The 15,570-nt window shown below is 33.0% G+C and overlaps 1 protein-coding gene across 1 annotated transcript in view; it reads right to left on the bottom strand.

Annotated features, from left to right (window-relative positions):
* The window catches only part of LOC107992577 (probable serine/threonine-protein kinase dyrk2), a 203,119-nt gene that overhangs the window by 150,977 nt on the left and 36,572 nt on the right, over positions 1–15,570 (bottom strand). Inside the window, 1 exon segment of the mRNA XM_062076146.1 lies at positions 11,443–13,511. Within this exon segment, the coding sequence (XP_061932130.1) occupies positions 11,443–13,149 (1,707 nt within the window). The 5' untranslated portion in view covers positions 13,150–13,511.

Raw genomic sequence — 15,570 nt, 5'->3', positions numbered from 1 at the left:
ATATTTTTATTTTTTAACCAAATATTCATATAATTTAAATCAGATTGATATCATAAAATTATCAAGAAATTATTTCAACTATATAAAAATTATATTCTTATAGTTCATATAAAAAAAAAAATAACAAATTCTAAAAAAACAAGATATTAATAGCATGCTTAACACAATTTCTAACCACAATTTCAACCATCTGTGATACGACATATTCGCGACAAGTTTAAACACGTCTCAACAAGTCGTAGCCTGACTCGTGGCCCTTCTCGCTGCTAAACTCATTTCTTTTTATCTTTTTTTTCTTTCGTGATCCTGCTGTCTAACAAGGACGACACTGGTTTTTGCGGTTTAACAAGTGGAACTTTGGCCAGTCTCGTTTATCAGATGATTAACGTACTGACCGCAATTTAAAAAAATCTTAAAAAGGATATTTCCCCGCATGGTTTGTCGACTGAGCAACTGTTCACACAAGCGTGCAAATTTCATTTCTTATACACACGAAAATCAGATTTGTACTATAATCGCTAAATCTTTTTCTTTTAAGAAAATAAAATAATAAATTATAAAATTATTAAATAGATCTTTAAATATTTTTTTGTTAATTTTATATTATAAGATTCAATTTAATTACTTTCATTATATATTATTATATGTAATAATATATATAATATATATAATTATATATATTGTACATCATCTTTTATAATATCCATACATTTAATTCTTAAATATTTTCAAGGAAAGTTTTAAAATTGTTTTTTTTATCAATGTTTATTATATAAAACAGTTCTTTATTTCAAATTAATTTCTAAATGTCAATATTTCTATAATATTATAATAATTTTATATTTTTATTGTTCTGGTAAATTGTTTCATCCGTAGCAACAGAAATTATTTGATAAATTAGAATTACCTCACGTAGTACACATTCCTTCCTATTTCTTAGTTACTTGAGCTATTTTCTAAAAACATCCGCTACCCCATTGCAATGCATTGCAGGCTGATAACCTCAAGAATATTTCGATCGCAAATTCACATATTACCGCAATTTTCATACAGAACATACACAAGCTTCGAAATAAATTTTACACAACACCATCAACTTATTAATTCACAGATTATTCGTTTCCTAAACTTTTGGAATCTTAACGAAACTTCTTCGAACTTTTGTATGATAAAGGAAGAAACTTTCAAACAAAACTTCGTTTAATATAAATCAAACTTTCTAGACATATTTACTTAGAAATATTCGTCATTTTTTAGGTTATATTCTTTTTCATTATTTGAAGTCACTATTATTCTGTAGATATTAATAATATAAAAAATTAAACACATGTTTAAACACAAGTTTTTATGCAAAAATTTTTTATTTTTTTTTGATTATATAAAGCAAAGAATTGGGGTTTGATCACGAAAGGAAGCAAAATGCGTTTCAACGTGTTATCTACTTGTAGCGGAACATTACCACGTGCTCAAGATCCGGTTTGGGCAAAATTGAATTCATGGTTAAGCACCATCTGTCTGGCCAGGAAAAAATTTATGATCCATGCAATCAAAATTTATGCTACGTCTTAGAAGAAAATTTTTTTTCTTACATTATATTATGCTATATCATATTTATGTTGAATGATATTTAAATATAATTTAAAATTATATTTTTTATCTTTATTAAAAATATTTATATACATTTTTAAATATACTTAATTAATATATCATACTTATAAATAATATTCATATATTATTGTATAATATTTATGTAGATCTATAATATTTAATTTAATTAATTTCTTTAAAAATAAAAAATAAGAAACTAATGTAACGAAAAGCGGAAACACAAAGTCAACTTTCCAACCACGAACTATTCAAATGGAAAACCGTAGTGCATAAGCATAGAGTGGGCAGCGATGGCTCAAATGGTCCGTATTTCAATAATGATAAATCACCATGGTTCGACGCAACGACAGACATGACCGGTTGAAGATCTCGCCGCAAGATATCGCCATCAGGGGTCTATCTTATGTCTTCTATCTTATATGGTCCCTGTCGTCTTTAGTTTATGCCCTACAGAACGTTTCAAAATCCATCTCAACCGTGAATCCCTTTTTCATAGTTATTTCATAGTCCCTCAAGAATACATTTCCTTCGATTATACATTTCTGGAAAATTATATGTATCTTATATCTTTATTCATCTCATCTATAATAATCTTTTAATATAATTATTTACTTTTCTTTTCTTTCTTTTAAACATGTATCGAATAACTTGTAAAACAGACACTAGTTTTTGCAATATATAGTTCAAAAATATAGTTCATATATAATTCAGAAAGGATCATTTATGTGTAATTAAAAAATTTTATAATGAAAAATTTCAACATTTATTTATTTTAATGTAGTTATGAAAATAAAAAAAAATAAAAATAGAATATATCAAACAATTATTACTATTATATATATTTTTCTGACGTATGATTTATTGATACTAATAGTAATATAACAGCAATAATAATTATTTGAATGAAAGTGAAATTATTTTTAATGATATTCTAGATGACTAATATTTTATAGATGCAGTAATAATATATAACTGAATATATTCTTTTATTTGAATATCAATGAATCTATATTAACAGGTTAGGTTGGATAAATTTTTGCAATGAATTTGATTTATGTTTGTGCAAGATAGATGTATTGAATATAGATTGTAAATATTATGAATATTTTCTTTATTGATAAATGAAAATGAAACACAATGTAAAATTTTATTAATTATGAATTATTTTTATTAATTTATTTTATTTATTTAGTTTATTTATTATTATTCAAATGAAAACCAAAAATTGGAATATTATTTAAAACAACTGATTACAGATAATAATATAATTAAACAATTAATTATAAATTCATAATTCATCAAGAAATATTCACGATCAACAATAATAAAAAGTTATTATACGTAATAAAATTGCTATTAAATAAAGAATTGTTGAAGAAAAATTAAATTAGTTATTTAATTAATAAATAAAATCAATTAGATGAAAAATATCCACGATTAAATTTCAACAATCAATACATAACCTACGATAAAACCAGTAACGAAAACACATCAGAATATATCTATTCCATGTTGAATTTTTACGTAATAATTCTTTAATATAACCAGAAAATAACATTTATTATTCACAAAAAAATAAAAATTTATAAAATAAACATTTCCAGAATAAAATATACTTATAAATCTAAAAATTTTCAGATTGATAATCTAAAAATTCAGCTTTGATATTCAATCAATTTTTTAATAATTTCAATCCAATAAAATAAATTATAATTGTTCAGAAAAAATTTAACAATCAAACATTTACAAACAAACAATAAAATAAAATATCAATTTCTTAAGCAAATAAATAACAAACATAACCTCAACATTAAATCGATGTTTTGTACCTTCAACTAATTCAACTGAATAATGCACATAAAGAAATCATCTTTATTTGTTCTTTATCTACAGTTTATATATACATACTTCTAAAAATCATCTTTAATAATTTTCCAGAAACGTTCAATTTCATACCAAGCAACGTGTTACGTGCTCCTGCGGCGTAAGAAATATTCGCGAGATAACTCCTACATGAAGATATTATGCTTTGATATATGTTCGGACGAAACGTGGGGGATTACTCAGCTGCGAGCATATCGTGAAAGCAAAGATCGATTGAAAACGCGTATACTCTGAGTGATTGACGACGATGTTCCCTTTCGCAACCGTGGGAATTTTTCTCGAAGACAACGGAACGTTCGTTATTGTCCCTCTAGTCACTAGAAACTAGTGCGCAATACTGCTATAATATTGGCGGGCATTCGATTACGCATGCGCAATGGATAACCAATGGAATTTCGGTCGTACGGATAAGAGCGAGATTTGATTTTAAATTAATTTCGATGCGATTATGCGCAATTATTGAAATAAAAATAATATCTAATGGTGAATGATTTGTATCGTTAGATGGAAGATTAAATATTAATGAAGAAATATAATGAAATTATTGATAGTTATGGTTAAAAATAATATTTTATAATAAAAAATTTTTATTGCATTAATAACATTTTTATTTTCCAATCATCTTTTGATATTTTTGTAATTGTATTATTGCTCTGTCTAAATGTACGATATATATGCGTAATTTTTGAATTGAGTGACGTTATAGAGAGTTAAACAGATTAAAATAACAATCTTTCTTCAATCGGTCGACTTCCATGTTGCGAATGTTTTCAACGCGCGACTGCCGCATACCTGAGCGCATTCTCGTACTCGCAAGCATTTCTTCGACTTCAGTTGTCGTTGGCTTTTGCACGTCATCGTGAGTCAACTGAGCGGGATCGTCAAACGTGGCTAGTGATGGAATGAAATATATTGCAAATAAATATTCTGTATATTTATAATAATAAGGAATTTCTTTTATATCTTTAAAAAATTTAATTTTGAAAGAAAAATTTTAATACCTAAAGTTTTATTACTATAATGTCATCTTTGCAATTCATAAACTTTGTAATAATAAAAGTTTAATCATGAAACTTAAAAAAATATTGAGTGTTTGATTTTATAATTGAATATTTTTATAAATAATACCATGGTTAAAGTTTTAAATTAATGATAAGTCTAATTTAAAAATTTCTGTTGGTTAATTTCTTTCTTCTTCTTTCTCTTTATTCATTTTTTATTCTTTATTTTCTATGCTGTTCATAGTAGAAACATTGAAAATAATAACTTTTGTGACATATAAAAATAAATCAGATATAATTCAATAAAAAAGAAATACAATGATAATACGTTGTAGATTGAGATATTTTCAAGTAAGATAGCATGTCTCAAGTGTTATGTTAGTGTTATTATTAGAAGAAAATAATTTTTGATTGAGAAAGAAAAGATAGAAAAGAATTAAAGAATGATGTAAAGAAAATTATTACCTTTGCACTGAAAGGAAGAAAAAGAGAGTAATTTCTTTCTTCGTCTGAAGATAGAAGATTAAAGGACAATGGAAACAGAATTATTAAGTCTTGCATAGGAACAGAAAATGAAAGACTAGTCTGGAGCTCAGGATAATTGAATATTTTGAAAACGTATTCATAGCTTAAGGTCAATGGAAATTACCCTTGAGGCAATTTAAAGGTATAATTGAGGAATGGGGCAGGGATGAAGATGAAGATATATATTTATTGTGTTTCGATGGATAAAACGAGTTATGAATAAAAAGTTTTAGAAAATTTATTTGTTCAATGAGAATCGTTATAATAGAATTATTAATAAAATTATTATATTTAAAATTTAATAGAATAATTTTTTATGGTTCTCCATTATAATTATTTAAATATATATATTTTAATCTATCTTTTTCAATTTTATAATTTAAATTTATTTTGACATAAAGAAATGTTCATTGTTTATAAAGATGAAAATTGAAAGTTATTGATAATATCTGACTTTAAAAATTAAAGATTACTGAGTAAAAAAATAAAAATTTCTGAAAAACATATAAATAGATATATATTTACAGAGATGGCGCAAGTTAAAAGTTTTATTATGTGAATGAAAATATTTAAATAATTATGAACAAATTTTATTAGCTTATTTTATGGAAAAATAATTTCTTTGGAATAATACAAAATCTATGTTAGTTTTCTTGTTTGTTGAAATTGTTACAAGTTTCTCAGTGACCTACTAAAACAGAGCTCGATGTAATTTGGTAGATCCAGTTACGTCTATATTTCCGTACCTCATATCAAATTCAAGTTCACTTCAACCTAATTTGATAATACAAGACTACAACTGACACGAATCATTTCTCAAATTTTTTCGTATTTTATACAATCACATCTACTTAAATAAATAAATACATTGCCTTCTTTAAAAATAAAAATAAAGATTAAATATATTTTAAAAATTAATTCATTACTAAATAGAATAATCGCCCAATAATTTCACTTTTATTGGGCGATTTTATTATCTTTAATAAAAGATAATTTCAGATCTTAAAATTTTTTTCAAAGCATTTATATTGATATTTAACTTTCTTTTTCTTTTTAAAATTAAAACACTTGTTATTAGCAAAAATTTATAACTTTTATATTGGTTTTAATATACTATTGTGAATATTATTACTCCTTCCGTAGTAAAAAAGTAAATAAATTAAATCTTAAAAGTAAATAAATATGGATGTGCCATAATACCTCTCGCAACGTAACCAAATTTCACATTGTTTTCAAACAAAATAAATATTTAGAATTTAGAATTTAGAAACTTACCGAGTCTTGTACAATTTATCTTCTATTAATATCTTCTGCGTGTATTTCATTTTATTCATCATCGAGATACGAAAGTGAAAAGATCTTAAAAACAAAATTAATAACACAGTTTTAATTACATAAAATTATTTTCTACAAATTATTAACATCTTTTAAATACTTATAAAATATATTTTTAATAAATACAAAACGAATGAATAATAAATTAAATAAAATAATAATAAGAAAACACTTGATAAAATGAATTTGAAACTAAAATATCCTCCTTTTTCATCTTCTAAATATAATTGATTTATTTGCAAAGAAATTCTACATAATATATACACACTACATTAGAATTACCATTACTGTATTAATAAAAAAAAATCATTTTTTTTCTGGATGCAAAAGCGAGTCTCATTGCAACAATCCAAAATCTCTAATAAATCTCTAATCTAATAATAAATGTATCTATCCGACTCCCTTATCATCAATTCACGATTCATACCACTTTTTGTAATTCGAATTCAAGCGATGCATACCATGAGAAAAAATACGAATTTAACGCCGCATTCTCAACGAACGATGGGAAGAAAAAAAAAATAAAGGAACGCGTCGGATAGCGAATTAGTAGCACCGATCTACGCACCTTTCATCGGCTGGAAGTGGCTGCTGCTTGAACCGGATACGCATAGGTTATGCGTCCCTGACCTAGGATGTCTTGATATTACACCGAAAGGAGGAGGGAGAGAAAAAAAAAATATATATATATAAGAAAGAAAGAAGGAGGGGAGAGGAGAAGGAGCAATAGAACAGAGGGTAAACGAGAATGGAAGGGGAACGAAGGGGAGACGGTTCGTGGTTACGCATCGCCGGTGAAATCGTCACGAACAAAGAGCACGAACAAAAGTTGAGAACAAAAGAGCTTGGAGAAATGAAATTTAAGTTATATCTGCTGATTTAAATTTCCTTTTTTTTTTTTTCAGATATCGAGAATACACGAGAGAGATCGTGCAATTAGCGGAAAAAATCATAAAATCTATTCGAGATATGATTAAAGGGTTGCTCGGAACAATTTGAAAATAATTTTGAAGAATTTTGTGTATAAAGAGTGCTGATTATATATTCATCGAGACAGATCAAACACAAAAGTGTTTTATATATAAAAATGAGGCTTCGATTGATCAAGTTATTTATCAAATTGTAAGCAATTATATGTTTGCTTGTAAGTGAAAAAGAATAAATAATATATAGATGGAAATAGAAATGATTTCGATAGGAAACTAAAATTGTCTATATTTTAATAAACAAGTCTTAACCGATCTTTTTGTATATCAATTTTTGCATTTGTTTGAATCGATCTACAAAAGATATTTCACGTATATATATTAATACTCTGTGTACGACGTCTTGCTCGAGTGGAAACTTGGAAACGCGGAGAGTCGATAAAAATACCGCGGCGGGCAATTTAAATGTCGGTGCCACGAAAAACCGTTGTTTGTCCGGTAAGAAACGCCGATTGAAACGAAAGTATCATAGAAACTCGATCGTTGGAATATATTTTTCTTGTTTAATAATGATATAAAATTTAAAAAAGAAAAAATGTCCCAAACATGCATCATACGCGATTCCACTATCTATTACATCTACATCTCTCTCTCTCCTCGAAACCATTTATCTTTCATTTTTCTTTTTCCCTCAATCCTATCGAAAACAGAAGTAAGATATTCCAGCTGATCGATTTATTCGATCCACGGTGTTGCACACCTACGCTCGAGCTTATATACGTAGCCATAAAACCGTAGCCGTGCAAATTCGTGCATTCGAGAGAGTTTGACGCGCCGTGGTAAAAATTACTCCACCACCGCACAGCTACGTGATGAAAATCCGCAACAAGGCCTAGAGAGGCATAGGTAGAGGGGATCGGCCGTTCGAGAGGAAAAAGATAAGAAAGGGAGAGAGACGGGTAGAGAGAGAAGGAAGGATGGAGGAAGGGAGAGGGAAAGAGAGAGAGATACAGAAGCCACGAGGATGCGGCAGCGTTTTAAAATCGAACGGAAATCCAGTCGAGCCGCGTCCACCGCCATTGCAGCGGTTGCTAATAATAGAGTAGATACTGGAAGGATAGAAATACGACTTCCTCCGCCACTCTGTACCCTACTGCGTCCCAAGAATAACGGGCTCTCGTTCGATACCGAGCAGCGAAAATAAGGGGTCAGGGGCGGCAACCTAATTCAAACATTCGATACAGTTAACGACGAGACGAGAAGCCACGCGATTGCACACGCGATACAGGTTCTTGAGGACAGGATTTATTTAGAGATTCCCTTTTTTCTTTTTTTTACAATACATCCATTCATTTCACGGAATAAATCCGTGAGAACAAATGGAAGATAATTTTGCTCGTTGTTAGATTAAATTTTATTTTTTATCGTGTATTTAAAATATCGCTCTGTCATTTTTCTCCTCGCACGAAGAACTTTGAACCGCCGTTAAATCTATTTGTTTTTTTTTTTTTTTTAATCTTTATTCGTAATATATCTTGCAGTAAGTGAGAATCCACTTGTTTACACTTTCGCAGAAAATTCATTCACTTAATCGCGGCGATAATTCTAGTTTCGAACGAGTGACTGTGAAAGCGTATCCTAAACGCGAGGGATCTCCTTAAAAGGCTCGATATCAAAGATACCTACTAACTAGTTAGGATTCCATACTGAAACAGTCCACTTTCACACAATAGACTTTCAGAGAGAAAACATTCTCTAGATTGGATAACTTCCAAACTTAAAGTAATGATTGAACTTTCGTGATTTCGAGTTTATTACATATATTAATTGTATAATTTATTAAATCATTTTTATTTCCAATTCAAAATATAAAGCAACAATTCTTGTTACGCGTGATTTTTGATTTCAATTTTTTTTTTTTTAGTAAAAATATTACAAGAAAATCGCCTTTTCTTTCCACGAAAACAATATAAATTCTATTCAATATTTATTTCAATATTCTGTCAAAAAAAAAAAAGAAAAAAAGAATTATTTTAAAGCAATACAAAGATTAGAACATCGCCACAATGCCACCTTTTATTAAATTAAATAATTTAGAATAACCGAAAGAATTATTTCGCCTCCCACGATACCAGTTCGATTAACAATTGTGCTTTCTGTTGCCTGTAAATTGGGTTAGAGAACATTAGCGGTGAATCAACCCTGCACGTGTCCCTTATCTTGTCCAACAAGCGCAACGACGGGATATCGCTCGACCCGTGAAGCGTGCGAACTCGTAAAATCAGTGATCCCAAAGCTGAATCGGGCGTCATCGATATATCCGATCGTTAAATCATTGCCGTTCAGAGTTTCCTCTCTCTCTCTCTCTCTCTCGCGTTAAAATGCTGCGAAATATCGAGATTCGAATTTAATTAATGACGAGTCTAGACAGGTGGTGTGCGTTATTAATGATGCGATATTGGCGCGGAGAATGGATAATTATTGCGAGTTCGAAATTATTTATTCATTTATGAAAATTTTAAAAGTGAGAGTGTACGATAAATTATATTTGAAGCGAGGTATTTTATATTGTGATGCATTTATGAAATGCGTGTATAATTTTTTATCTCTTCAGAAATGAGATTTACGAAGAAAATTTTGAAAAAATAGAACAACGATATGTTTTTCACGAACGAACGATCAATTAAAATAGAACTTCATTTTAAAATATTATTTTTAATTGTTAATAATTTTGTCGTAACGTAATTGTATGAAAATTACAAGTGTTAATTAAAATAATTTGAATAAAAGAAAAGTGAAATAATAATATTGATATAAAAAAAAGGATAGGTAGATATTCTCCGCATATAAGTCGAAAAACCTGAGTTAGATCGATATCTACTTCCATCTACTACGGTTATAAATATAATAGTGTAGAATATTTTCCGATATGATATTAAATATTCCAATATTTTTTTTTACATTCTGTCAATTTAACTTATTACTTTTGAAATAAAAATCGGAGAATAAAGTAAATGAAAATATAGTTTACGATTTTAACTATTAAAAAAATAAACTGTTCAAATTCCTCAAAAATTTGATTTATAAAAAAAAACTCGATACGTTATTACTAATATTATTATCAAATTTTTATTGTTTCCTTAATTGTAATTTTCTTAGTTAGTTTATTTCCCAATTCCATAATATCAATTTTCTTTGACAATCAACTTAATAAAATTTGAAGGGGGGAGATCGATAAACTGTGATATCAATTATGTAAATGCAACGCGGGGATCGAAACACAGGTTCGTTGGCCGGCAGAAAATTGAAAAGCAAAAGCATGGGTCGCTTGATTTATCGACCGCATATTCCAAACTGACTGAAAATATTTCCTAGGAGAAATTTCCTCTCAGCGGAAGTGTATTGGCCTCGTACTATCAGTTCCATCTCAATATTTTCGTTTTTGTGGACGAAATTTCGAATCAACAAATATCTTCCATACCAATTTTCAAATAACAAAGAAACATACTGCTGATTTTATCAAATTTCGTTCATTTTATCATCTTGTATAACCTCGTATTCTAAATATTATATTCTAATACAATAAGCTATTATTTATTATCTTTTAATGCTTGAATAACACCACATTTAATAAAAGTCTGAAAGAATGAGAAATGCCTTTGTCATCGGGACAATTTTATAATCTACAATTAGATCGTAATAAAGTTGCATTTGATTTTTAATGAATGAAATACAATCGTAAAAAAAATAAAAACATTTACATATCGATCGAAAGTATATCATTCACAAACACGTAGCTCCATCTGCCGATAGGCGAAGAAACTAAACATTTTAAGTATATATTGACGTATAAAATTAATGGAGAAAAAATTTTAACGGATTTCAAATTTCCATAAACGCATAAAACATCCTCGATCTGCAATATCTCCTTCCCTAAATCCATTTATTTCGTGTATCGCGCTCAATCGAATTATCGGGGATCAAACGAGTTTACGTCAAATCTCGCCAAAGAAACGATCGTTTCATCGAATCGTTTCTAAACAGAAACGAATGAAACCTTCCTCGGCTATCCTCTCTTCGATAGACGAGACATAGACGCACAAAGATTATAACGGTTACATCGAACACCGATATCTCCGAGAACGAAATTCTCCCCCACTTACCTCTTCTACGAAACATCTTTGCTGCTGCATATTGGTCCAGCACACTTTGCACTGGCACACGTCCTTCTCTTTCAAATTCTCTGCCCTCTCCCTGTCACGGGTTGCGGTCACCTGAGGTGGCGGAGGCGGGACAGGCGGCGGAAGCGGACTAGTCGCGACCTCGAGGCTATCCGAGCTAGAGTTATGGCGCCGCGGCGGAGTGATGTTCGTCACGTTCGCGTTCCCCTGCGAGACCTGGTGCTTCGCCTGGTCGGCCGATCTACCCGCCGCCGAGTGCAGCAGATCGTTACCATTACTGCCAGACGTGGACTTGGACGCGGCGTGCGACGGTGACAGATAAACGTTCAGCATACACTTGTTGTTATTGTTGTTGTTATTATTGTTGTTGCTGCTGCCCTGTTGGGGCTGGGGCCGCAGGAAATCGTCGAGAAGGTAAAAGCTCTGAGCCCGGTTCGATCTCGTCGTCGTCGTCGTCGAACCACGCGTACCCTCGTTAACGGCCTGCTGTTGCTGCTCCGTTTTACAGATACTCTCCCGATTCGCGCGGCCCCTGCACTCCTCGTCGAACTGTCTCGCGTGTCTCTCCTCCACCGTGTCCCTGTCCAAGCAGTCCGTGCCCTCCTGGTACAGCCTACGGCTCACCTTCGACCTCCCCCCCGCCTGGCCGAATTCCGCGCCGCCGTTCTCCCTGTAAATGTCCCGGCTCACGCGCGACACGCGGGCCGAGTACGAGGTGGGCTGCTGGTAACGCGTCGACTTGCAAGCTGACCCGCGCGCGTCCTCCCTGAAGTGGTCGCCCTCGATCATCGAGACGCTCATGTTGTGGGACAAGGAGTGGTGGACGGCGTGCGAGGCGGGCGTCGCGGCGGTCGGGGCCCTCAACAGGGCGCCGAGCGAGCGCCACTTCCTGTCCTGCTGGCCCGAGTTCGTGCTCGACGAGACGGACGATCTGGTCCACTTCCTCTCGTTGCCCGGCGACGTCAGAGCGTTATTGTTGGACCATTTGCGGTCGTTGGTGGGCGAGGTGACCACCGAGGGCCACTTTCTTTCGTTCGAGGGGGACGCCATCGAGGTGCTGGACCACTTTCGCTCGGAAGAGGGCAACGCCACGCCGCTGCTGGTCGAGGCGAACGCGCGGTGATCCCCGGCGTTCAGCTGGTCCTCCCGTTGCCTGGCCTTCCACCAGGACGAAGTCGAGGTGAACAGTATGAGGGCGCCTCTGAGCGGGTTCTGATTCTTCGAGTTCGCCGCACCCTTGGGCGAGTGCTCCCTGTTGTCCTTGATCTTGAGGGAAGGGGGGTCCCTGTAATTCCCGTCGCACTCGCGGTCGCTGAATGCCGACGCGTCCCGGTCCCATATGGCGTTCTTCTGGGCGGCCAGCTCCTCCTCGTAGTGGAGCGTCGCGTTCGTGCTACGCAGACGTGGGCGCAACTTCACGAAACCGTAATCGTTGCCGGCGTCTTGCACGGCTTCCAGCGCCTCGATGCGATGTTGAACGGTCCCCGTCGACTGTTGAAGGAGGGACGAGGCGGCCTGGCCGGCCGTGTATTGGTGATGGCTGTTGCTCAGCTGGAGGCTCGGTTGTTGGAGCAGCGTCGAGGTCCTCGCCCTGTGCCCCTCGCTCGCTGTGCCGCGTTGCAAACAGGAGAAACTCGCCGAGTGTCGCAGGCTCGAGGGTGGGTTTCCCGGTTGACTCACGCCCAACATCTTGCCTCTCTTTGATATTCAGTCTTTTTGATCTCGAGCAGCGGCGGAGAAACAGGATCGAACAAAGAGAGGGAGATATACTTTTTTTCAGTCAGTCTCACGATGGAACGATTTTTTTAATCGAGCGTCGTTATTGCTCCGGCAGTGATAATTCGTTTGGTCTCGATTTTTTTATTCTCTAACGCGTTACAAATCGAATCGCCTCGAGGTGCAATAAACAACTTCTCGTTTGTTCGTGTACGTTGTTCGTTCGTGTACATCCTCTCGATGCTATTCTCGTGAATCGGCAGCCGCCGCACGGCTACATCATCCTCGTCGCTCTCGGTGCCTTTCGTACCGTGCAACGACGGTTCGTACGAAATCTGAAACAGAAAGTAGGAACAGGATAGGGACTAGCAACTCAAAAGAAAAAAAAAAAAACAAAGAAACAAAGAAAAGAGAAAAAAAAAGTTTACAACAAATACGAAGCGTCGTGAAGCAACGGCTGTGAAAAAAAATGAAACGATGACGAGGGGGAGTAAAGGACGACGAAGGTTTTCGATGGAAGAGGTGACGAAATACACGAACGATACGCGATGGGTTTGAGAAAATCCAAGAGGAGAGAAAAGGAGAAGCGAGATGGAACGAAGAATGGAGTGAGAGAGAGAGAGAAAGAGAGAAAGGGACGATTTGAGATTGGAGATCGGTGAAGGATGAAGGTCGTTCTGTGGCCGATGCCTAAGGCCAGGCATCGGGATGTCTATCTAAATGTCCTTCGAAAATTCTATTTTTTTTCCTTTTTGAAAAAGGGAGAAAATCTTTGAGAGTTCTCCATTTGAAAATTTTATTCCGTATCTCTAATTTTAAATTTTAATTATAGTTTTTAGAAATTGAAAAAATTAATATATTCTATTAAAAAATATTCGAAGGATTTCTAAATTGATAGACACTCGTAATTTACACGTGGTGACAGATATGAGTGATATATACATCGTAAAAGTGTGTCATTTATAGCGACATGCTCGTCAACTAAAAGAGCAATGCAGCTACGTTAAAAAGAAGCATTGGAGGACATAAAGTAAAACAAATTCGTGAATAATCATAAGGGTAAAACGGGAAGTGACTCAACGAAAGAAAAATATCAGGGTCGTCTGTACAGTGGGTGAATTGGTTTGTAATATTAATCTAAACGTATAATCGTTTCCTACTTAACCGTAGTCTGGATCGTAATTAACGCGATTAATATTGGCTCAAGGACCGTGTCTGTTTAAAAATCAGATATACACCCTCGCTCAAAAATCTTGAGGGACGGTTCACACCAAATTCAACTCCGAAGGAATAAATCGAGTAAAAGTATAAAGAAATGTTACTCAATTCGATGATTCATGATATGGAAAAATGATAAAGGATTGAAATTGATATACAAGTGAGATAGAAATTTTTATTAAAATTATTTTTGAGCGAAACTCTATTTCTTATAATCATGATTTTTGTTTACCAATTATATAATTAGAATTAAGCGTTTTATTTATTCAATAAAGTAGATAAAAACTTGTTGATATATACCTCGGTTTTATTCTTAAATTTAATAACCAATTATATTTTAAAATTAAAACGAAAATTGAAGCGGAACGTCCGCATTTAATTCGTAAAGTTTCACAATTTAGTATGGATCAACGTCATAAGGCAAGGAGTTAACGATGCGATGGTATCGTCGTTGAAAGAACTTTTAAAAAAGGAGACGAACGGAACACTGTTTAAAAATTTCGCCACTTTTAATGGTTAAACGTCATATCGATAGGAGAAACGTTGGTCATGAAATTTTCAGCACAGTATTCGAGTCACGTATCTCGAATGGTAATTAATAAATTTCCGATTTTAGATGAGTTTGTATTAAAACGTCGATTATCCCGATTGATGAATAATTCATTTTAACAATTTAATAATTGCGATTATCGTTTCATATATGCATATACGAATAAATGAGATTTTAATTGCGATAAATTTTACGTTATATTTTAGAGTACGATGTATATATAACGGAAAATAAAAATAAATGGTCTCCAAGGATCTTTGAAACAGAGTAGAGAAATAGTTTAAAAATATATTTACTTGTGAATTGAATTATATGACAATTCCAATGGCAGAAAGTAACAATTTTATTAGATTTTTTTTCAAATTATTGGAATTCTGCAGTTGAATAATTAAAAGTGAGAAAGGTCACTAAATTGCATAATCAGCGTTTTGTAATTTCATCGAAGTTCTTGCATATTATATACCACATTATACACTGTATTGGTTACTATTATGTAATAGCAACATGGTGTCATTTAGAGATTTTATTGGGCGGGACATATAAACTTCAAACAAACGACGATTGTACCCCTCTTGGTTTAAAATGACGTGACATTTATACATTCTACGGACTTTTCTGCAACGAAA

This window comes from Apis cerana, linkage group LG6, assembly GCF_029169275.1.
Source record: "Apis cerana isolate GH-2021 linkage group LG6, AcerK_1.0, whole genome shotgun sequence".
Taxonomy (NCBI): Eukaryota; Metazoa; Arthropoda; class Insecta; order Hymenoptera; family Apidae; genus Apis; species Apis cerana.
The sequence above is the reverse complement of the archived record's forward strand: the minus strand, read 5'-3'. Positions and strand labels throughout refer to the sequence as shown.